The sequence below is a fragment of the Rhineura floridana genome, chromosome 9 (genome assembly GCF_030035675.1).
Source record: "Rhineura floridana isolate rRhiFlo1 chromosome 9, rRhiFlo1.hap2, whole genome shotgun sequence".
NCBI lineage: Eukaryota > Metazoa > Chordata > Lepidosauria > Squamata > Rhineuridae > Rhineura > Rhineura floridana.
In genome coordinates, this window is record NC_084488.1 from 123,722,071 (window position 1) to 123,747,228 (window position 25,158).

General features: G+C 39.9%; 1 protein-coding gene across 3 annotated transcripts in view; it reads left to right on the top strand.

Annotated features, from left to right (window-relative positions):
- The window catches only part of LOC133364439 (C-type lectin lectoxin-Phi1-like), a 30,383-nt gene extending 5,832 nt beyond the window's left edge, over positions 1-24,551 (top strand). Inside the window, exons 3-5 of one of the 3 annotated variants that reach the window (XM_061584955.1) lie at positions 4,246-4,397; positions 17,771-17,880; positions 24,167-24,551. In XM_061584955.1, coding sequence (XP_061440939.1) covers positions 4,246-4,397; positions 17,771-17,880; positions 24,167-24,317 — 413 coding nt within the window. In that variant the 3' untranslated portion in view covers positions 24,318-24,551. The remainder of the gene's footprint in view (positions 1-4,245; positions 4,398-17,770; positions 17,881-24,166) is intronic. The other 2 variants (XM_061584956.1, XM_061584957.1) reach the window with 2 other exon arrangements.
- The last annotated feature ends 607 nt before the right edge of the window (positions 24,552-25,158 follow it).

The window sequence follows — 25,158 nt, forward strand, 5'->3', positions numbered from 1 at the left end:
GGGAGACAAGGGAAGGTTAGGGGATTTAGATCTGGTGCTCAATGGGCTCCAATTGCCCCTGAAAGTACAGGTCCGTAGCCTCGGGGTCATTCTTGACTCCCAAATGTCCATGGAAGCTCAGGTTTTGGCTGTGAGCCGGGTAGCGTTGTATCAACTCCATCTGATATGGAGGCTACGCCCCTACCTTTCCAATCATCTGCTCCCATCAGTGGTACATGCCCTGGTCTCCTCTCACCTAGACTACTGCAATGAGCTCTACATGAGGCTACCCTTGAAAATGGTCTGGAAGCTGCAACTGGTACAGAACGCAGCGGCACACCTGATTAAAGGCAGCCACCAGCGAGATTATATCACTCTAGTGCTAAAAGAGTTGCACTGGTTACTAGTGCCCGGGCCCAATTCAAGGTGTTGGTTTTGACCTTTAAATCCCTATACGGTTTCGGCCCAGTCTATCTAAAGGAGCGCCTCCAGCATCATCAGCTATGCCACCCAACAAGATCAGCCTCAAAAGACCTTCTCTCCATCCCATCAGTCAAAACAGCCAAACTGGTGAGGACTAGAGAGAGGGCTTTTTCAGTTGTGGCCCCTACCCTGTGGAACTCCCTCCCAAATGATCTCCGCCATGCCCCTTGTATGATGAGCTTCTGCTGGGCCTTGAGGACCTGGCTCTTCAGGCAGGCTTTTGGGGTGGGCTAGATTTTATCTTCATTGTTTTTAGATTTTTAATGTCTAGATATTATATGCCTATGTTGTACATCGCCCAGAGTGGCTGGACAGCCCGCCAGATGGGTGACTAATAAATTCAATAAATAAATACACATTGAAAACTATTCTGCAGAACAGTCAGTGCCATTATTCCACAATTGTTTTTGGAGCTTTTTTTTAGTGTTGCAAAATGTTGCTGGACTTCACATATTCACAGAAACCGGACGAAAATAAAATGATTTACTAAAGGAAATTTAATAAAATTGCAAAGTAAATCAAACATATTTAAAGTGACTATCTGAACTATACCCACTTTCTTAATATTGTTGCTTCCTCCTTGCTAAAACAAGATCAGCACAGCACATGTCTTGTTTCTATTATTTGGGCTGATTGCAGGTGTTGCCACCACTCACCATATGCTCAGAGGCACATGTTACCAAATGCTTCCAAGCTACACAGCAAGTGGATTGGACTGTGAAAGACCAACCCAAATTGTGTTTGCATTTTGACAACTTTGTAGGGCAGTCCAATATCTCAGAGAGGAGGTCAGGTCTCCTGCTCCCCTGGTGCATTCACTATAGCTGCCCAATTTCCCGGCTTTTCAAAGTTTGATAGAAATAGCTGTGGGCTATAGGTACGTTCTTAAACTGCAAGTTTTTTTGCCTGTTAGTGAATTTCTCTGCTTTTTAATCCAGGAGATAAGAAATGGGATCCTTTCCAAGTTTGCTGAAAATGGATTGATCATTTGCATATTTATTGAGTTCAGTGGGATTTACTCCCCTGCAATCATGCTTAGGATAGGTGAAACTGACCTGGGGGAGGGGTGGGGGGAGGAGGAGGGCAGGAATGGGAAGGGGATGGAGATGAAGGAGGGGTGGGGATGGTAAGAGAATGGGTGGATAGGCACTGGGCAGAAGGGAAGCCCCTTTCCTTTCCAAAAGGAAAACATTGTGAACATAATTCATTTTCAGGGTTTCCCCCACTTTTTTATTCTACAGCAGGCACATGTAGTATCCCACCCACATTTAAACCAAAGCTGTCATTGGCCACATCCACACCAGACCTTTATTTCACTTTAGACAGTCATAGTTTCTCCCAAAGAATCCTGGTAAGTGTAGTTAGTGAAGGGTGCTGAGAGTTGCTAGGAGATGCCCTGTTCCCCTCACAGACCTTCAGTCAGAGTGGCTGACTGTCTCTGGACACTGCAGCTCCTTCAGGGGAACAGGAGTCTTCTCTCAGCACCCTTTACAAACTACACTTTCCCAGGATTCTTTGTGGGAGGCCATGACTGCCTAAAGAGAAATCAAAGTCTGAAGTGGATGTGGCCTCCTATTTAGCCAAGCCAAGCAGCTGTGAGTCTGGCTTTTAGAACACTGACAGTTTGTTCTTACTGAGCATGCTCAACATTATCATTGAGTTCAATGCTAAATTTCATAAATTAATTAAAAACCGGCCAGGCATTTTTTTAACTTTTGAACTGCAGAAGATGAAGGTCAGAGTATGGAGCAAGGTCAGTAATAGGATTACAGGTACTCTGTGAACATGGCTGATTTTTAATTAATTTCAACCAATTAGGAGGACTCTGACAGAAAAAAGTCAAAAAAGAGGTCTGGTTTTTTCCTCTTTCTTTTTACACTTTGAACTCTTGATTTTATCTGATTGTTGTATGCATCATCATGAAAATTTAGAGGGTTGTTAAGCAAGCATTTCTGAGTTCAGGACTATAAGTTTTGTAAGGTTTTGTTTTGAAATGTGCTTATGGGAAGCATCAGAATGTCATGGGGGACTGGATGAGGGCTAATAAACTGAGGCTCAATCCAGACAAGACTGAGATGCTGCTAGTGGGTGGATGTCCAGATGGTGGATGTCCAACCAGTCCTGGATGGGGTTGCACTCCCCCTGATGGAGCAGGTTCATAGCTTGGGGTTCTCTTAGAACCATGTCTGTCACTTGAGGCTCAGGTAGCCTTGGTGGCACGGAGTGCCTTCTACCAACTTTGGTTGGTGGCCCAACTATGTCCCTATCTGGACAGGGATAACAGGGCTTCAGTTGTCCATGCTCTAGTAACCTCCAAGTTAGATTACTGCCTTGCACTCTATGTGGGGCTGCCTTTGAAGATGGTTCAGAAACTGCAGCTTGTGCAAAATGCAGCGGCCAGATTGGTAACAGGGACCAGATAGTTCGAACACATACAACCGATTCTGGCCCACTTGCATTGGCTGCTTATATGTTTCTGAGCTCGATTCAAGGTGCTGGTTTTAATCTATAAAGCCTTACACAGGTTGGGACCACAATACCTGATGGACTGCCTCTTCCGACATGAACCCACCCTTACACTACGCTCAACATCTAAGGCCCTCCTCTGGGTGCCTACTCCAAGGTAAGCTCGGAGGGTGGCAACAAGGGAGAGGGCCTTCTCAGTGGTGGCCCCCAAATTATGGAATGATTTCTCTGATGAGGTGCACCTGGCGCCATCACTATTATCTTTTTGGCACCAGGTCAAGATTTTCCTCTTCTCCCAGGCATTTTAGCATGTGTTTTTTAAATTGTTTTAAATTTTTTAAATTGTGTTTTAAATTGCTTTTAAAAGATGTGTTTTAAATTTGTATGCTTGTTTTTGATGTTTTTAGTTGCTGTAAACCGCCCAGAGAGCTTTGGCTATGGGGCGGTATACAAATACAATAAATAAATAAATAAATAAATGTCTTGGCAAATATAAAAGCTTGCAAAATTTCTTATCCTTCCATTTATCCCCATACTATAGGAATATAATTTAAGAGTACATGAACTTATGCAAATGTCATGGATTTTCAATTTAGCATTGTGGAATGTGAAAAATCCATGCCGACTATAGTATACAGCCAGTCTCTTGGCTGTATAATCTGATAGGCCCGTTGCTGACCCAGTTAAGCAACATGGACAAGGAGGCACATTTGGGAGACTGAGGAGCTGGTGAGGACTCTAGACACCACCTACCTCCCTGCTCTTCCTTAGCTGGGGCTGTCGAAAAGCACCACAGACAGTAGCCCTGAGTCATCTTTGGCCAGCAGAGAGAGCCTGCCCCCTAATTAACTGACATCATCTAGCCGAGTACTGACATCTGGGAGTGAGTATTTCTGCCAGGGGTTTTGGTGGTCTTAACTATGTCCCTGGGTGCCTATGAATGTGTGGAGGGATTGGGGCAACCCTATAAGAGAGGTTACAGGCAGAGGGAAATGCAGCATTGGGGTCTGGATAAGCCAGGTGGGAGGAAGAATCATCCAGCATCTTTTGCTTGTTCCCTAGATGGAAGGTTCCTGTTTGTCCTCTCTCTCCTAGCTATTCCTACCCAGGTATTTAGAGCAGCAGCAGCAGGGCTGAAGGTGTTTTGGTGTTTGAATGTTTGTGAGCTGCCTAGAGAACATACGTTATCTGGAGGCCACACAAATCTAGTCAGTGAAAAAAAATATAAATCTGCCCACACATGCAAGGTGGTTTATATTAAATCCCATTTCTTGTTCTCTTTTTCTGTTCTTTCTCCATTCCTGGTTTGACTGAAAGAAGTCATTATTGGAAACTTACAAGCTGGCTGGATGATATATAACAGGAACCTCTATTTAATTACTCGGGATAAAAACACATGGTGGGAATCCAGAAGGGAGTGTCAAAAAGAAGGCTCCGAACTTGTTTCTATTGAAACACAGGAAGAACAGGTGAGCGTAAAGCTGGAATATATTCCAATTTGGATTCCTGCATTGCGCAGGGGGTTGGACTTGATGGTTTTATAGGCCCCTTCCAACTCTACTATTCTATGATTCTATGATATAATATAATGTTTGGCCACCTGGAAAGCTTTGCAGAAACCTCCAGATCGCTTGTACTTGGACATCTTATGGTTTTCTGCTCCTCTCCTCAATGAGTAGCTGGAAGTCACAAGGGCAACATGATAGAAATGTTCCCAGCAGGGTAGCCCACCCTGTTAGTCTTTGGCATCAAAAGCAAGAAAGAGTTCTTAGTGTGGTAGAAATCCTTTCTCTCGATTGAACCCAACCAGTGATGGCAGTGAACATCTTGCATTGTCACTCAGCTCTTTCATGTTGTACTCTTCTTTTGAGGTTCCTTTGTTCCAGAAAGACCACCTTAAGGTCAGTGACAGAGTGTCTCCGGAGGTTGAAATGTTCTCCCATAAATATTGCCATTTCTCATGTCAGATTTGTGTCTGTTTAGTTCTTGGCATAGTGACTAGGGGTGGGCAAATATGTCGATTACGGCTTCTGTTCTTTCCAGTCTCAGATTCTGTTCTCCACATTTCTACTTTTTTTAAATTTCTTTAAGAAAGGAAGTCCTCATGAAAATTTGTCAGTGGTTTTGTGAGCATTTCTCCTGCTATATAAATATTTAATACACTTTTGCCTAATGCACAGATTTTTGCAAAGCCATTTTCCCTAATATAGCACCTTCTATATATTATTTTGACTAATATATGCTGTTAGGTGCACACATATACAGTGTTTGGCTGCAGAACTGCATAGCAAAATTCAACGGAAGGCGAATTCTGAAGGATAACTGTGTTTCAGTTTGCATATTTTTCAGAAAATGTGAATCAAGTTTCCTTTTAATGCAAACTGAATTTAGTTTCTGCCCCATCTCTCATGGAGATTGACCCGTTTGTCCCAAAAGGGCATTGTTGGCTGATGAGGGTATAAATTACACTGGAAAATGAGCCGATGAATGGACCTTTGATGCTGTAGATGACATTATTAGGTCCTGTAATAATTTTGCCAGACCGGATATGGGGGCAGAGTTTTTTGTTGTTGTTGTTGTTAGATTTATATCTCACCCTTTCTCCTGGTAGGTGCCCATGGTGGCAAACAAAAGTCCTAAAACTGCTGTAAAACGTTATAAAAACAGACTTTAAAATATATTAAAACAAAACATCCTTAAAAACATATAAAATCAAAGTCTGTTTTTTTAAAAAAAAAAAACTTTAAAACATATTAAAAAGTGATTCCAACACAGACGTAGATTGGGATAAGGTCTCTACTTAAAAGATTGTTGAAAGAAGAAAGGGTTCAGTAGGTGCCAAAAAGATAACAGAGATGGCACCTGTCTAATATTTAAGGAGGGGATTCCAAAAGGTCACTGCCACTACACTAAAGGTCCATTTCCTATGTTGTGCAGAACAGACCTCTTGATAAGATGATATCTTCAGGAGGCCCTCACCTGCACAGTGCAGTGATCGACTGGGTATATAAGGGTTAAGACTATCTTTCAGTCCCACTGCCTATTACGCAATGGCCTGAGGACCTCACCAAGCATGCTACATTTGAACATATTTCCTTCCAATGTCAATCTCATGTGGATATCTAGAACATAAGAACATAAGAAAAGCCTGCTGGATCAGGCCAGTAGTCCATCTAGTCCAGCATCCTGTTCTCACAGTGGCCAACCAGGTGCCTGGGGGAAGCCCGCAAGCAGGACCCGAGTGCAAGAACACTCTCCCCTCCTGACGCTTCCGGCAACGGGTTTTCAGAAGCATGCGGCCTCTGACTAGGGTGGCAGAGCACAGCCATCATGGCTAGTAGCCATTGATAGCCCTATCCTCCATGAATTTGTCTAATCTTCTTTTAAAGCTATCCAAGCTGGTGGCCATTACTGCATCTTGTGGGAGCAAATTCCATAGTTTAACTATGCGCTGAGTAAAGACGTACTTCCTTTTGTCTGTCCTGAATCTTCCAACATTCAGCTTCTTTGAATGTCCACGAGTTCTAGTATTACGAGAGAGGGAGAAGAACTTTTCTCTATCCACTTTCTCAATCTATTTGGACATTTGGAAGGCTTATAATGACTTATATGTTTTAATTTAAGATAGTTGTTATTGTATTGTACCCTTGGTATGAGCTAATGATTATTTTTTTATTATTTTTCCTAACCCTTTTTTTTTTATTGTTAAATTTCCTATTAACCATTAATGAGAAAAAATATAAAGTTATAGAATCATAGAGTTGGAAGGGGCCTTGTAGGCCATCGAGTCCAACCCCCTGCTCACAGCAGGAAATCCACAGCTAGAGTATCTCCTGCAGATAGCTGTCCAGCTTCTGCTTGAAGACATCCAGCGAAGGGGATCCCACCACCTCCTTAGGCAGTCAGTTCCATTGCCGAACTGCCCTTACTGTCAAGAAGTTCCTTCTAATGTCCAATCTGAATCTATGCTCCTGCAACTTAAAACCATTAGACCTAGTCCTACCCGCTGGGGCAGCAGTGAACAAATCTGTACCCTCCTCTATGTGACAGCCCTTCTGGTACTTAAAGAGTGCAATCATGTCACCCCTCAGCCTTCTCTTCACCAGACTGAACATGCCAAGTTCCTTCAACCTTTCCTCATAAGACTTGTTCTCCATACCGGCTATCATCCTCGTCGCCCTCTTCTGAACCCACTCTAACTTGTCTATATCTTTCTTAAAATGACGCACCCAGAACTGAACACAGTATTCCAGATGAGGCCTGACCAATGCAGAATATAGTGGGACTATTACTTCCCTTGACCTGGAAACTATAGCTCTGTTTATGCAGCCCAAAACCACGTTTGCCTTTTTTGCTGCAGCATCACACTGCTGGGTCATGTTCAACTTGCGATCACTACAATTCCAAGGTCCTTCTCACACGCGCTACTGCTAAGCCGGGTATTTCCCATCCTGTACCCGTGCATTTTGTTTTTGTGGCCTAAATGCAGAATCTGGCATTTGTCTTTATTGAATGTCATTTTATTAATTTCAGCCCAATTTTCTAGTCTATCCAGGTCCCTTTGGATTTTATTCCTGTCTTCCATTGTGTTAGCTATCCCTCCCAGTTTCGTATCATCCGCAAACTTCATAAGGCTTCCATCCACCCCATCATCTAAGTCATTGATAAAAATGTTGAAGAGTATCGGCCCCAGGACAGAACCCTGTGGCACTCCACTCGAGACCTCCTTCCAGTCCAAAGCAGAGCCACCGACGACCACTCTTTGAGTATGGTTTTCCAACCAGTTGTGAATCCACCTGACAGTATTTCCATGTAGTCCGCATTTGACCAGTTTGCTAATCAAAGGGTCGTGGGGGACTTTGTCAAACACTTTGCTGAAATCTAGATAGATGACACCTACAGCATTTCCACCATCTACTAAGCTAGTGACCCGATCAAAAAAAGAGATGAGATTAGTTTGACAGGATTTTTTCTTGACAAACCCAAGCTGGCTCCTTCTAATCACAGCATTGTCATCTAGATAGTTGCCGATGGACTCTTTTATTATCCGTTCTAATATCTTTCCCGGTATTGAAGTCAGACTGACCGGCCTGTAATTCCCCGGATCTTCTTTTTTACCCTTTTTAAAGAGCGGGACGACGTTTGCCTGTCTCCAATCCTCCGGCACCTCTCCCGTTCTCCAGGATTTCTCAAAGATGATGGCAAGAGGTTTAATGTTGAATTGCATTTCAATTCAATGTTGAATTGCATTTTATGTTAATATTAAAGTGATGCACACTGGGGCAAAAAAATCCTAAACATATATAGGTACACTGATTGGGTATGAACTGATTGTAACGGATGAGGAAAGAGATCTTGGGTTTATTGTATATTGTTTGGTGAATATGTTGACCCATTATACAGTAGCTGTGAAAGCAATGTTAGGATTCATTTGAATATAAAATTGCTAATACTGTAATGCATCAATAGTGCAACCATCCTTGGAATACTGTGTATAGTTGGGAGGAGAAAAGATGGCCGCAGAGAGCAGTCTGTAGTAAGTCTACTCCTCTGATTATTTCAATTCTAGTCCTAATTTTACCTCTATTTTTAATATAATATATAAACTCCTTTGGCTGTTTATGTATATGAACAGAAGAAGAATATCAATCTGAAGAAAATAAGGATTTTATCAATTTTTTCCTCTCTAACGTATCAAAATACTAAACATTAAATAAGACTGCTGACTTTTGCTGATAGAGACTCCCATTGTCTCCCACGGAGTCCTTAAAACTAAGCCTGAGGATATATAAGTGATAAAGTATAACCTTGAAAGAAAGAAACAGAAACAGAAAAGACACTTATACTTACACTAAGATATCTATTCTTGTGAAGCTCTACCGGTAACAGTATACCACCTGATATTTATACAATTGTCTACAATGATATAAGGGCTGCAGAAACATGGTACAGAGAAAGCTATAAAAAGTTGGGCCTTACGCCAGTGGATGTTTTGAATCTGGGCTTAGCTCCAGCAAAACAGCCAAAGCAGACGAAACTAACAAACTATTGCTGCTTAAAGAAAGATGCCAATTCTGTAAATACTCCAAGGTCAGAACCTACAGCTGTACCTCCTGGCCATAATTGGCCAATTTCCCTCTCTCCTTGTGTATTATTAACAGAAGAAGAAGCTTGTAACCTAGCCCAGGAATTAGCTCAAATTATTGGACAATCCTCTCATGATGAATTTACACTTGACAGAAATGTGCTAGATGACTCTATTTGGAACAGCTCACTTTCAATGCCGTCCCTTGAATCCTCTCATTGTGAAAACTCAGTAAATTTAAATTGCTCAGAGGAATATATTTTCCACCAGGAGGCAGAATCCTCCCAGATACCAAAATGTAAGTCGGTTCTGCTGAATGAAAGCTGGACACATACAACCACCCTGATGCTAACTCATATTGCACAATTTGTAGCCGAATCGAACTCTTTACTTACCACTTTAACGAACCTTCTACTTAATAATTCTGTTAAAGCAAATAAAGATGATGTTATAATAACTACAGCTACGAAAACAACGCAGACTATGGGAAAACAAGATGGTCAATCAATGACTTTAAATGGGAACTCTACAAGAGCCAAAAAGGCATCTAGGAGTAAACAAATTAGGAAAACAAAAAATCTGAAGTCATCTAAAAACCACCGCAAAAACACCATGAATTACAACAAGCTCTTTAAACTCCTGGATTCACCAAAGTCTATGTCTAAAAAGCAAAAGAGGAAGCGAAAGCGAAAGAAGAAATCAAAAAAAGAGATTTCTCTCCATCTATTGACACCACAAACAAATCAAACTGATCCCCCAATTAGGATTAATCCAATTGATATGAACTCAGAGGGCTCCCCTACATCTCGAAATGTAATGAAACAACATCAAAACATTCAGTCTCCGAAAACGCTGATACCTCTTTCAGCTTCCAACGATATTAGATGGAACTTAGTTCGTAGTGGGAATATGATAGCTATAACAAACTACCCAAAACCGTGAGGCTTGCTGAATCTACAAGCGCGAAAACAGCATTTATGTGACACCTTGGATTATATAATCCCTGGGCTTTTAAATGTACATCAGATCATCTCAGTGGAATATCTCTTTAATAATTACATATCGCTAGAGCCCTGATAACACTATGTGATGACAATATAACGAATTGTATCTACGAAAGAAGACAGCTTCTTTTAAAACACAACCTTCTACTATCAAGGGTATTTAAAAACTGCGCTCCACCTCAAAGTCTGATTTCAGGCAAACAATCAAGATGTAGATCTCTCTTGTCAAATAGCATTGACATTGTAGAATGTTTAAACACTCTACCCTGTAGCTATTCGGATTCGAATCATGACCAAAAAGCTACAAATCCCCTAGAAATTGAGAAATTTCTACCAGAAGAGATCCTTTTACTTGACTCATTTCTTTCCTTATCGATAGATGCTAAAAGCGAGATAACCATCAGACTTGAAAAACTCCTACAGACTTTAAAAACCCAAATGGCAAATGTAACTCCTGGAGGGAGAAACATCGAAAATACCAAACGGAATGACATCGAACCAAATAAAGACCATATTTCTGCAAGTGCTTCACCAGATTTATCCGTAATATCGACTCTACCTAAACCCAACCCACACCTTCTACAGGGATTTTGACCAAGACCATCAAGTTCAAAGTGGTCCTTGTCTTTGATTTCGTGGAATATTGCGGGATGGACTAGCAAAATACAAATGCCAACTGTTAAAGATTTTCTTTCCACCTTTGATATCATCTTAATACAGGAAACCTGGGCCAGAGATGAAATATATTTAGATGGATTTTCAGCCTTTTCGCTTGAAGCTCTGAGGAGTAATAGGGGAGGAAGAGCTAAGGGAGGTGTATGTATTCTAGTCACCACCAAAATCGAAGCTGAGATTTGTACTTTAACACCCCTGCCCGATTTAGCTGTTGCAGTATTGTTAAAATTTACAGCTTTTGTTTACGTCATAGTAAATGTTTATATTCCCCCTAGCAAAAGAAAAAACTCTACCAAAAAACAATTTAGGAAGTTAGAGTCTTATCTGTCAACCTTGACAGACTCTTTTCCTGAAGCCAATTTAATCCTAGCGGGGGATTTCAATGCCAGAATGGGCGCATCAGATAATGACCTATATTCCAAATATCACCTAGAACCTCCATTGATAGATGATCCACCAAGTATCCCTTTAAGGCAATCTAGGGACAGAGGTATGAATTATGCGGGTCTGTGTCTAATGCTTATGTCTGCAAAACTCAATCTATCCCTCCTAAATGGCCGTATAAGAGGTGACCTTGAGGGAGAGTTAACCTATTTAGGGCCCAGGGGAGTATCTGTTATTGATATGATCTTTGTCTCGCTGGAACTTTTTGCTCAAATTAAATGCTGCAGAGTCTTGGCACGTCCTGAAAGCGATCATTTTCCAATAACTTCTATTGTCCATGGTACAAATAAATCCCCTTTTTTAGAACAACGAACATTCGCTGTGACGGATGTTGAGGTACGTCCAGCGCGGATTAAGTGGATTCCTAAACTTCAGGAAAAGATCGCTGAAGGTCTAAATTCCTTTGAATTACAGACCATTAAAAACCTTTGGAAGGAATTAATGTATTGATGGACAAATTGAAAGAATTCGGACCTTTAGCAGGTTTTAAGATCAACAATCAAAAAACAAAGATGTTGGTGAAAAATTTATCTTTAAGGGAACAAAAAGAGTTAATGGACAAGACAGATTTTACAATAGAGAAAAAGTTGAAATATTTAGGTATTATTATGACAAATAAAAATTCAAAGTTGTTTCATAATTATGAAAAATTATGGACAGAGATTAAGAAAGATTTGTCAAGATGGAATAAACTACAGTTGTCATTAATGGGTAGAATATCTGTGATAAAAATGAATGTATTACCGAGAATGATGTTTTTGTTTCAAACAATACCTGTAATATCCTCTGATTTACCCTTTAAACAATGGCAAAAAGATATTTCTAAATTTGTATGGCAGGGAAAAAAACCAAGAGTTAAATTTAAATTACTACAAGACGCCAAAGAAAGAGGAGGACTGGGACTGCCAAATCTGAGACTTTATTTTGCTGCCTGTTGTTTAGTCTGGATAAAGGAATGGATTTTATTGAGGAATAAAAGACTATTGGATTTGGAGGGCCATAATCTGAAGTGGGGATGGCATGGATATCTATGGTATGACAAAGTAAAAGTTAATGTGGACTTTAACAATCATTTTATAAGGCGTCCTTTGTTGAAAATATGGAACAGATATAAACCAAGGTTTTATTCCAAAATACCATTATGTGTCTCAAGTCAAGAAGCGTTTTATAGAAGAGAAATGGCTGAAAAAGAGAAATGGTTAACCTATCAAGAACTTTTAGAAAATGTGCATGGAGAATATATAATGAAAGAGAGAGAACAATTAATAAAGGAAGGATATAGTTCTCAATAGTTTGCCTATTTACAATTGTTAGAAAGATATAAAATGGATAAGAAAATGTATGGTTTTGAAATAAGTAAATCTGATTTTGAAATAGGTCTGTGTACAAATGATGAATGTATAATTGTGAAAATGTATAAACTTTTGTTAAAAATGGAAATGGAAGAAGAACAAGTAAAAGAGTGTATGGTAAAATGGGCAAAAAAATTTGGTTACAATATACAAATGGACCAATGGGAAAATATGTGGAAAGAAGGATTGAAATTTACATTATGTTATAATCTTAAAGAAAATTTCTATAAAATGATGTACCGTTGGTACATGACTCCAGAAAAGTTGTCAAAAATGTATAGTAATGTTCCTAATGTTTGTTGGAAATGTAAACAACAAGAAGGATCATTTTATCATATGTGGTGGTTGTGTAAACAGGCAAAATCATTCTGGGCACAGATAGGTAGGATGATGCAAAAAATTCTAAAGATAAATATTCAGTCAAAGCCAGAATTTTTTTTATTGGGTTTTATGGATAAACAAATAGAAAAGAAATATGGAAGAATAATATTATATATGATTACAGCAGCAAGATTATTATATGCACAAAAGTGGAAAATGGAATCAACACCAACAATGGAAGAATGGTTATTGAAATTAATGGACTTAGTAGAGATGGATAAATTGACATGCTTAATTAGAGAAAAATCGACAGATATATTTCTTAAGGAATGGAAGCCTCTCTTAGACTTTTTGTTGAAAGATCAAAATGAAATGATGATAATGGGATTTGACGATTAATTAAGATAGCCTATGGAGAAAAGTGATTTTGTATGTATCAAGGGACAGGTTTGATATATATTATATATTTATAGCTGATCTGTGACAAATCGGAAGTCAAGAGTTTTTATTGTATTATTATGTTTTTGTTGTTTGATTTTGTTTTGTTTGTCTTCTGAAAATTTGAATAAAAATTATTAAAAAAAAAAAACCAAATTATAACAGCCACTTATAGTTCCGTAAATTACCATCACTTATATCATCTAATAAATAAAATCCAAGATTTGATAAGACGAGATCCTAGGGAGATAATGAGAAGGCCTACCCATAAGGTGAATCTTTGGTTTGATTCTGAATGTTATGAGGCAAGAACACAAGTCAAATCCCTACATCAAGCATTTAACTTGCATAGATCTCATGAACATCTAGAAAAATTTAGGGCAGCTAGGAAAATGTTTAAACAATCAAACAGAAGAAGATTATTGCCCTAAGACAAATGTGGCAAAATCTCCTCCAGGCTTCTAAACTAAAGGATTCGACTATGTTCTGGCACATAATAGCCCAACAGTGGCCTAAATCTAATTTCCAACTAGAATGTGCCATTGCCCCAGCCATTTGGGAAAACTATTATACTGCTCTATATCAGGGAAATTATATTATGGATGATCCCCTAGCAGACCCTTCTACAGAATTCCCTGTATGGTCACCTGTTACCTCTGTTGAAGTCTTAGATCTTATAGCCACCCTTAAATCAAACAAGGCACCAGGGCCAGACAATATCCCTCCAGAGGTCTTTAAAGCAAATGCAAAGTGGTGGGCCCCCACCTTGGCTGCGCTATTTACCAATATCAACTCTTCCATGGTTATACCACAAGGATGGGGCGCTGCTATAATAATTCCAATATATAAGAAAGGTTCTCGGTTGAACCCAGCAAACTATAGACCGATAAGTTTGCTTAATATAATAAGTAAGTTATACACCACTTACCTCTATAGGAAATTATTAGACTGGGTCAACCAAACTGATTTGCTAGCACCTGAACAAGCTGGCTTCCGGGTAGGACGATCATCGTCTGACCATGTTCTGGTTCTTCAGCACCTTATCACCAAATATAGTAAAACCAATGGCCATGCTCTATATACGGCCTTTGTAGATCTAAGAGCGGCCTTTGATTCTATATCCAGATCGTATTGTGTTTTTGTAGTGTTTTTTGTTGTTTGTTTGTATATGTTTTTATGATTTTTATTATGATATATTGTATTTTGTCTTGTTTGTTCACTGCCCTGAGAGCTATTCTGCTAAGGGCGGTATATAAATTGAAATAATAAATAATAAATAAATAATAAATCAAGACTTTGGCTCAAAATGCAAAATTTGGGAATTGATAGGCGTCTTTTAACCTTGATACAGGGCTTATATCATAACACTTCCCTGCAGATTCGTTGTAATAATCAAGGCCACTTAACAAAACGAATTTCTACTTTTAAGGGTGTCAAACAGGGGTGCATTCTTGCACCCCTATTATTCAACATCTATATAAATCCTTTAGTGGCCAAACTCACAGCTATACCATCGCACCCTCCAATCTTATCATCTATCCCGAGATCCTGCCTGTTATACGCAGATGATATACTGCTTCTTTCACAGACACCCATTGGCCTTAAAAGACTGTTGGCAGCTCTGACATCCTTCTGTTTTGAAGAAGAACTAACAGTTAATCGACAAAAAACCAAAGTTCTTGTCTTTACTAAAAAAAAGACAAAACACATTTGGAGGATCGATAAACTGCCGATTGAGCAAGTGAGAACTATCAGATACCTTGGTATTGTATTACAAGCATCAGGTTCCTATCAGATGCATATTTCCTCCTCCCTGCTAACTGCCAGACGTACAACAAAGGCCTTACTATCTTTCTTTTATACCAAAGGGGGCCAAATCATCTCTCCAGCCATAAAAGTATTTGTTGCTCAAATTCTCCCACAACTCTTATATGGGGCCCAAACTAGTACATATACTAACTTTTCCAAACTAGAAGCCATTCAAAACTCCTTTTTAAGATCAATATTAGGAGTTCCTACTTGTGTCCCAAATTACATATTGAGATTAGAATGTGGTCTTCAATCTATTGAGTCTTGTGTATGGAAATTGAGAATATTATTATGGCTGAAATTGATTTTTAGTCCCATAGGTCTGGCTCCGCATGTACTTTCAGATAAATTTTGTTCTCCTTGGGAAAAAATGATCCACGATAAACTATTAAACCTAGGTTTTTCTCTGCCTTATATTTTCCATCTGGGTTATGATTCTGCTCGTGTGATAATCAAACAACGACTTAGAGACATCGATTTCCAGCATCACTTACTCCTTGTAAGGAAACAAAGACATAATCCAAAGTTTTTCACCTTAATGTCATACCTCTCAACTCTGGAACTCCCCAACTATAGAAGGGCTTTTACCCTAATTAGATTAAACATACTCCCATCTGCTGTATTGTCTGGCAGATATAACAAAACCCCATATTCTGAGAGAATCTGCCCCTGTGCTGATGGAGAAATTGAATCGAATGAACATCTTCTTCGTTGTATATTTTACCATGATATAAGATATGAATTAATTGCGCCTATTTTGTCGCCTTTTCCAGCTAAAACGGATTCTTTCTACCTAGATTATTTATTAGGTGATTATAAACCGGAGGCGACACTTGCTGTTGCCAAATTTAGTGCTGCTGCTATTAAACGTAGGAAAATAAAGGTGCAATAATTTAGTTTTGTTTTTTTTTGTAATAATTTTTATTATTCAAATTTTTATAAAACAGACACAACAAAATCAAACAACAAAAACAATACAGCAAAAAGAAAAAGAAAAAACTTGACTTCCGATTTGTTACAGATCAGCTATAGGTACATAATATATATCAAACTTGACCCCTAAAACATACAAAGTTCACTTTTTTCCATAGTCTATCTTGATTAATCATCAAATCCCATTATCAGGGATATTATGAGGAAACAGGTGAAGACATCAGAGAGAAAATTGTTACTGTTTTAGCAAAATCCTTGGAAATGAATGAAGATCGGATGGAATTTGAAATAGATACAGTTTACAGAATTAATTCCAGATATGCAACAATGAAAAAAATCCCAAGAGATGTACTTGTTAATTTTCTAAAAAAAAAGACTAGAAATACGGTATTGCAACACCATTTTAACAATGGCTTCAAAATTGACGGTAAAGAAATACTGGTGATGAAGGAAATTCCTATTAGACTTTTACGAAAGAGAAAAGAATATGCTTTTTTCACAGAAAACTTAAACAATGTAAAATTCAATTTAGATGGGATATTCCAGAGGGAGTGATTTTTACATTCAGACAACAGAAATATCGATTGAATACTGTTCAAAAAGCAAGGGATTTCTTGAGAAAAGCTTCAAAAGATATGGAAGAAGATAAACTCAAAGACATGGATACAATTCCTGGGAAACAAAGTCAACAGAAACAGGTAGAAGAAGAAAAGGATGATGATGAATCAAAGGGAGCAACAGGTACAGACTTTTCTAAAATACATGCTTAAAAATGGATTACAAATATCTAACTTGGAATATAAATGGAGCTAATTCGTCGCAGAAGAGAAAGAAAGTATTTCATTATTTGAAAAAATTAAAATTGGATATAATTTGTTTACAAGAAACTCATATTAAGAAGAAAGACTCCAAATATTTAATTTGTAAAAATTTGGGCAAAGAATTTATTTCGGCAGGATCAAAAAAAAAAAAATGGTGTGGTCCTTTACATTAATTCACAATTGTCTCCTAAATTGATATTATTGGATGATAGTGGCAGATTTGTGGGAGTTGAAATTACCATACAGGGTACAAAAATCTTGATAGTGGGCATTTATGCTCCCAATGAAGATAAAACAAGGTTCTATACTGGACTTATGGAAAAATTATCAGAGTTTGTATATGATCATTGGTGTGTCATGGGTGATTGGAATGGGGTAATTTCACCAAAAATGGATAGACTTTCTGAGAAAAACATTAAAGAGACACAGGGCAAATTGCCGAAGATTTGTTTTGAATTGATGGAAAATTTGGAATTGGTGGATGCTTGGAGACATATAAATAATAATGCAAAGGAATTTACTTATTTTTCAGAAAGGCATAAAACATTTTCGAGGATTGATATGATTTGGATGGCAATAATTTAGTTTTAATGTTTTCTTTCTGTATACTGTTTTTACTTGAGTATATATTTTTCTCCTGTTAAATCAAAATGATCCCATTTATACTTGTTTATACTGTAATATTATTTTGTATTGAAGGGTCAATTTGACTGTAAATAAACTCAACTATTTCAACTATTTCAACTGTGTATAATTTTGATCACTGCATTTCAAAAGTTTGTGAGTGGAGCTTTCCATGGCAAAACTTGCTCCCTTCTCATGCATTGGTTTTGCCCTTGTTGAACATATGTAAAGGGCCATAATCTCCCTGAGGAAAGGAAAGCTTTGAGAAATGTGCCTACCCTCTCACTCCCAGTAAAGATTTTCTTTTTGTGCTTTCTTCCCCTTCACCTGCCCTAGGTATATATTACCAAGCATGCAAAGAATAAGAATATTAGGGTCTGGATTGGACTCTTTAAAGACAAAGGAACAAAATGGTCATGGCTTGGAGGTTCAGCAGTTGGATCCGAGTGAGTTTTTCAGCAAATATTTCTTTTTGACCCATATTTCAAAAGGTTTCAGAGGAATGCTATTAGAATGTGTACACCTATACAACATGTCCCTGTCCAATCATTGTTTGCCATGCAATTTTCTCTACCATCATGGATCCACAAGCGACCCTTCCACATCACTGTCATGGTGATCAACTCCCCACTCTGTCAAGTCTCCCCTTCTTCCTCTCTAAGTCATTATGGGGGTGATTATGAAGAGCAGGGTTAGGGAACCCCAGGCCCGGGGCCCAAATGTGGCCCTCCAGGCTTCACTATCTAGCCCTCAGAACATGCCCCAGGCCATGCTTGAAAAAGGCTCCCTACCCATGATGAAGACTCTCAGCAAGGCCTTTGCACTATGACAATTAGCTCAAACTCAAAAAGATTTGGAGATGCTTAAAGCTGAGCAAGATAGTCTGCAGGAGAATAGGGAAGGGTGGGAGCAAGGAACACGCCATAAAGAGCTTCCATGATGACTTGGCAACTCCTCATACTTGTGTCTCCCCTTATCAATGACCACTGATCACAAAAACCATAACAGCCAACCTAACTTCAGCAAATCCCAAGTGTGGTTGCATTATCTTCACCATCCAATGTATCAGATCCCTCACACTTCACCCCTAATTCTCCTGCTGAGGTTCTCCAATATGTCAGATCCCTCACACTTCATCTATCAATTCTCCTGCTGAGGTTCTCCCTCCCCCCATTAATTTTTATTGTCCAAAAGGTGACAAAGAAAAAAAGAGGATTACATTTCATTGGTACTTACAATAATCATATACAAAAGAAATAACTGATATAGAATGCAATCTTTGGGGAAAATCCCTCAACATATTACTAACTAAACTCTCAAGATTGAACAAGTTCCCTCCATAAGATCAGCACTCTTAGAGGACACCATGAGAGATCAGGGGACAAATGTGCAAATTCTTGTTGATATTAGAGCTTGGAAGTAACTCGTTAGAAATGATGAGTAAGAAGTAATGAGTGGGTAACTTCATTACATTTTTCTAGTAATAGAATGACTAGTAATTTCCCTACCTTTTAGCAGCAACGGTAATGTTTCTGACGTTACGTTTGGACATACTGGGCAGGGGCGTCACTAGGGCGGCACGGTAGGTGCGGGCCGCACCGGGTGACACCACGAGATGGGGGTGATACCCAGAGCCACCCCCCGCCCTAGGCACTGCCGCCAGGAAGCAGCAGGTGGAGAGCTACCCTGCTCGCCCCGTGCTAACAACACGTGGAAGGCGGTGGCGTGGCATGCGGAGGAAGAGCAGGAAGCCCAACTTCAAATAGCCCCCTGCTGAGGGAACTACTCGGCATCTAATTTTAGTGGTGCTTGTACCAAACGGCCAGCAGGGGGTGATGCAAGCGGGCAGAACTGCCTGAGTCGCAGGTGTTGGGGTCTTGCAGACCAAAGCCATGGGCAGCTCAGTGAGGAAGGGCAAAGTGGTCCTCCAGGCGCCCGCTGCCACCACTAGCCAAAAGCAGAGAGCTAAAGCCACGCCCTCCAAAGGTGGGTAAAGCCACGCGGACCTGTTGCTTCTCTTAGAACGGAGGGAAGGGGTCCTTCCACACTTAACACGTTTTATTAATTAATTTTTATTGGTAGTGTGGCTACGTTAATATGCACTTCATTCATTTATGACTTTTTAAAAAATCCTGTCCTTCCTCTTTAAGTATATTTGTTCTAATGGTATTGCTTATTGTTTTTATGTTGTGCACCACTCAGCATTTTTAAAAAAATATTAAGGGGTTTAGAAATGCCTTTAAATACACTTAAAAATATATATGTTATATTTATTATTTATTTATTTTTTAAAAATCCTGTCCTTCCTCTAAGGGGCTCAGCACAACATAAAGAGTTCTTGTCCTCCCCCCCCCCCACATTTTTATCTTAGCAACCGCTGTGAGGTCACTCAGTGAAAGCTTCATGGCTGAAAAAATCAAAATAGTGTTTGATTGAGGCTTCTTTTGTATAGCACAGTCTTTGCCAGCGTGGTGCCCTCCAGATGTTTTGATCTACACATGCTGGCTGGGGCTGATGGGAGTTGTAGTCCAAAATATGCTGCATGTGCTTACTGGGGCTGATGGGAGTTGTAGTCCAAAATATGCTGCATGTGCTTACTGGGGCTGATGGGAGTTGTAGTCCAAAATATCTGGAGGGCACTAGGTAGGCAAAGGTTGGTAGAGCACTTTTGCAGTACAATCCTGTGTAAGTTTACTTGGGAGCAAGTCCTGCTTTCTAGGCAAGGGCACCTGCTTTACATGTAAAAGATCAGTTGCCAGCTAAGGCTGGGAATGTACCCTGCTGAAATCCTGGAGAGCTGCTGTCACTCATAAGAACATAAGAAGAGCCTGCTGGATCAGGCCAGTGGCCCATCTAGTCCAGCATCCTGTTCTCACAGTGGCCAACCAGGTGCCTGGGGGAAGCCCGCAAGCAGGACCTGAGTGCAAGAACACTCTCCCCTCCTGAGGCTTCCGGCAACTGGTTTTCAGAAGCATGCTGCCTCTGACTAGGGTGGCACAGCACAGCCATCACGGCTAGTAGCCATTGATAGCCCTGTCCTCCATGAATTTGTCTAATCTTCTTTTAAAGCCATCCAAGCTGGTGGCCATTACTGCATCTTGTGGGAGCAAATTCCATAGTTTAACTATGCGCTGAGTAAAGAAGTACTTCCTTTTGTCTGTCCTGAATCTTCCAACATTCAGCTTCTTTGAATGTCCACGAGTTCTAGTATTATGAGAGAGGGAGAAGAACTTTTCTCTATCCACTTTCTCAATGCCATGCATAATTTGATACACTTCTATCATGTCTCCTCTGACCCGCCTTTTCTCTAAACTAAAAAGCCCCAAATGCTGCAACCTTTCCTCGTAAGGGAGTCGCTCCATCCCCTTGCTCATTCTGGTTGCCCTCTTCTGAACCTTTTCCAACTCTATAATATCCTTTTTGAGATGAGGCGACCAGAACTGTACACAGTATTCCAAATGCGGCCGCACCATAGATTTATACAACGGCATTATGATATCGGCTGTTTTATTTTCAATACCTTTCCTAATTATTGCTAGCACGGAATTTGCCTTTTTCACAGCTGCCGCACACTGGGTCGACATTTTCATCGTGCTGTCCACTACAACCCCGAGGTCTCTCTCTCTCCTGGTCGGTCACCGCCAGTTCAGACCCCATGAGCGTATATGTGAAATTAAGATTTTTTGCTCCAATATGGATAATTTTACACTTATTTATATTGAATTGCATTTGCCATTTTTCCACCCATTCACTCAGTTTGGAGAGGTCTTTTTGGAGCTCTTCGCAATCCCTTTTTGTTTTAACAACCCTGAACGATTTAGTGTCATCAGCAAACTTGGCCACTTCACTGTTCACTCCTAATTCTAGGTCATTAATGAACAAGTTGAAAAGTACAGGTCCCAATACCGATCCTTGAGGGACTCCACTTTCTACAGCCCTCCATTGGGAGAACTGTCCGTTTATTCCTACTCTCTGCTTTCTGCTTCTTAACCAATTCCTTCTCCACAAGAGGACCTCTCCTCTTATTCCATGACTGCTAAGCTTCCTCAGAAGTCTTTGGTGAGGTACCTTGTCAAACGCTTTTTGAAAGTCTAAGTACACTATGTCCACTGGATCACCTCTATCTATATGCTTGTTGACACTCTCAAAGAATTCTAATAGGTTACTGAGACAGGACTTTCCCTTGCAGAAGCCATGCTGGCTCTGCTTCAGCAAGGCTTGTTCTTCTATGTGCTTAGTTAATCTAGCTTTAATAATACTTTCTACCAGTTTTCCAGGGACAGAAGTTAAGCTAACTGGCCTGTAATTTCTGGGATCCCCTCTGGATCCCTTTTTGAAGATTGGCGTTACATTTGCCACTTTCCAGTCCTCAGGCATGGAGGAGGACCCAAGGGACAAGTTACATATTTTAGTTAGCAGATCAGCAATTTCACCTTTGAGTTCTTTGAGAACTCTCGGGTGGATGCCATCCGGGCCCGGTGATTTGTCAGTTTTTATATTGTCCATTAACCTTAGAACTTCCTCTCTTGTTACCACTATTTGTCTCAGTTCCTCAGAATCCCTTCCTGCAAATGTTAGTTCAGGTTCAGGGATCTGCCCTATATCTTCCACTGTGAAGACAGATGCAAAGAATTCATTTAGCTTCTCTGCAATCTCCTTATCGTTCTTTAGTACACCTTTGACTCCCTTATCATCCAAGGGTCCAATTGTCTCCCTAGATGGTCTCCTGCTTTGAATGTATTTGTAGAATTTTTTGTTGTTGGTTTTTATGTTCTTAGCAATGTGGTCCTCAAATTCTTTTTTTAGCATCCCTTATTGTCTTCTTGCATTTCTTTTGCCAGAGTTAGATTCTGGGTTATTGTAAGGTCAGAATCAACCCTGGGGATTTTAGCACTTTTGTAGCTGAAAGCTGCTTGCATTTCCTTTAGGATGCTCAAGGTAAACGTTATCTATGTCACATTTAGTTAGCTCCTGGTGCTCTTAATACTCCATATCACAGTTCTATGCTGCCATATTCTACTCTATGTATGGATGTGAAAGCTGGACAGTGAAAAAAGCAGATAAGAGAAAAATCATTTGAAATGTGGTGTTGGAGGACAGGTTTGCAGATACTATGGACCGTGAAAAAGACAAATAATTAGGTGCTAGAACAAATTAAACCAGAACTATCATTAGAAGCTAAAATGATGAAACTGAGCTTATCATACTTTGGACACCTAATGAGAAGACAGCATTAACTAGAAAAGACAATAATGCTGGGGAAAACAGAAGGGAGTAGAAAAAGAGGAAGGCCAAACAAGAGATGTATTGATTCCATAAAGGAAGTCACAGACCTGAACTTACAAGATCTGAACAGGGTGGTTCACCACAGATGCTATTGGATGTTGCTGATTCATAGGGTCACCGTAAGTCATAATCAACTTGAAGGCACATAACAACAACAAAGCTGAAAGCTGGTTGCATTTCCTTTATGATACTCAAGGTAAAATTTATCTATGTTGCATTTAGTTAGCTTCTGGTGCTCTTAATAGCCCATGTCACAGGGAGTAGCAACACAGAGACACAGGGATTGTGTGTGCGTCTTTGTGTGTGCAAGAGAGGGGGAGGGATATAGATAGATAGATAGATAGATAGATAGATAGATAGATAGATAGATAGATAGATAGATAGATAGATAGATAGATAGATAGATAGATAGATAGATAGATAGATAGATAGATAGATTTGTAGACTGCCCTCAGCCCTCAGGGCTGATAAATTCATGGAAGATAAATGGCTAGTAGCTATGATACGCAAATTTGACCACTCTATTCAAATATAGTGGACTTCAGTATCGCTGATTCCTTCTGTAAACCACATTAATGTGCAGCATTACAAACTTCCAGGCTGAAAGATGGGGCATAAAATGGGGATCCTAAGTGCAAAGACTTTGTGCTGTGTAACAGAAATTCCCCTGTCTCTGCTCTCCCCAGAAGCCCTCTAAATCTGTTCTGGAGGAGATTTGGGGAGGGTGCAGAGGGCAGGCAGGGAGAAGAAAGGAAAATGAAGTTCTGTTGCGCACTCAGAAATCTTCGTGCTAGTGGAACACCTGTGCTGGATACCTCCCAAATTTTGTAAATAAATAGATAACATTGATTGAACATTCTTGAGCCTACCAAAGTGACACCATCATTATTGGTAATTTCTCATGAGAAATGACTTAATAATGAAATAATAATAATGGACAACCACCACCTGTAATACTTCTTTAAAAATGGTTTTTCATAGGTAGAGATCTAAAGCATGTTATGGCTTATTTCTAGGCTGCTTTTTGACCAACAAGGTCCCCAGTGTGGCTTACAGAAGAATACACAGAAATACAAAATCCAAGCAAGAAAAAAGCCACATATTACAAACATTTCAGATAACAAAAGCATTTTTTTAAAAAAAAGCAATAACTAAAACCAAAATACATTTACCTTACTGGTAAAGGTTGGTCTCCCAAAAGATGTCAGAAAGCGCAGGGGTGAGAGAGCAAGGCAGGTGGAAGGTCTTGCCGTTTGATGGTCCCAGCACATTCTCACCCCTGCTGCAGTGACAGATCCATCACAATTATGAGTGTGTGTGTGTGTGTGTGTGTGTGTGTATGAGAGAGAGAGAGAAAGATCTGAACATCTTTTTTAATGGTGGCACAAGAAAAGTAGACATATGGTCTGGACTGATAAGCGCTGCTTTTTCATCTTTTCTTTTCAGATATTGGCCTAGTGGTCAACCAAGCAGGAAACCTAAACACGACTGCTGTGCAATTACACCTCAAACCCACCGCTACTCTTGGCACGCATTACTGTGTGATACCAAAATTCAGTCTTGTTGTAAGAAGGAGCCTGATGACAAGTGGCTCTAAGTGGATACCTTCAGATGAATGAAACCGGACTCCGTGATCCCTACACAGCAGCAAGCCTCCCCCTTCCCTTTTTGTTCTAATGCAGAACCCACACTCAGCCACCTAGGCTATGGAATTGGGATGTCGAAGAACTCAGCTCTTGGACATCAACACTCACAATCACTTTCTCTGACCTGATTCCTCAAGAATGGAAAAGACCTTCTTTTGCAAACTCCAGCTTAGATGGCTACAAAAATAAAGAGTGGGACAGTTCAGTCTGAGCCCACTGTCTGTTGTATTTGTTTCCTTTGTTTGCACATCTGATGTCCATTTTGCCTTTTTGATCTTCATGATCTGTACACTACAAGGCATGCAGAGGACTATTGTGAACTCACGGGTTGGAGTGGCATACCTTTTTTCACACAAGAGCCACAGCATATTGCATCAGACCTGCCCTGGCCCGCATGCCCAGTTGTCATGGTCAAAAATAGGACATGATGACCCCCACATTCTTATGCACACATATCAGAGCACACTCACAAACCTAGATATTTCTTTCTTTTGAACTGTTTTTAATTCTTTTTTCTTGAAAAAACAAAACAAATAGATAGTGGAAACAAGCAAGTTTGCATGCTACCATTAGGGGGCAGGGTTATACATGCTTTAATACAGTTAAAGGGAGAAGTGACATCTCTAGCAAGACTCAGGGAAACTCTATAGTTTGCTGTGATGCAGCTTCCTGTTTGACTGGTGTTTTGCCTTCACCTTCCGCCTCCTTATTGCTTTGATGTCTTTTGAATTTCTCCATCACCACATGGAGTGAGCAGGTGTGGAGTTGCTTGCCATGATGGCTATGCTTTCA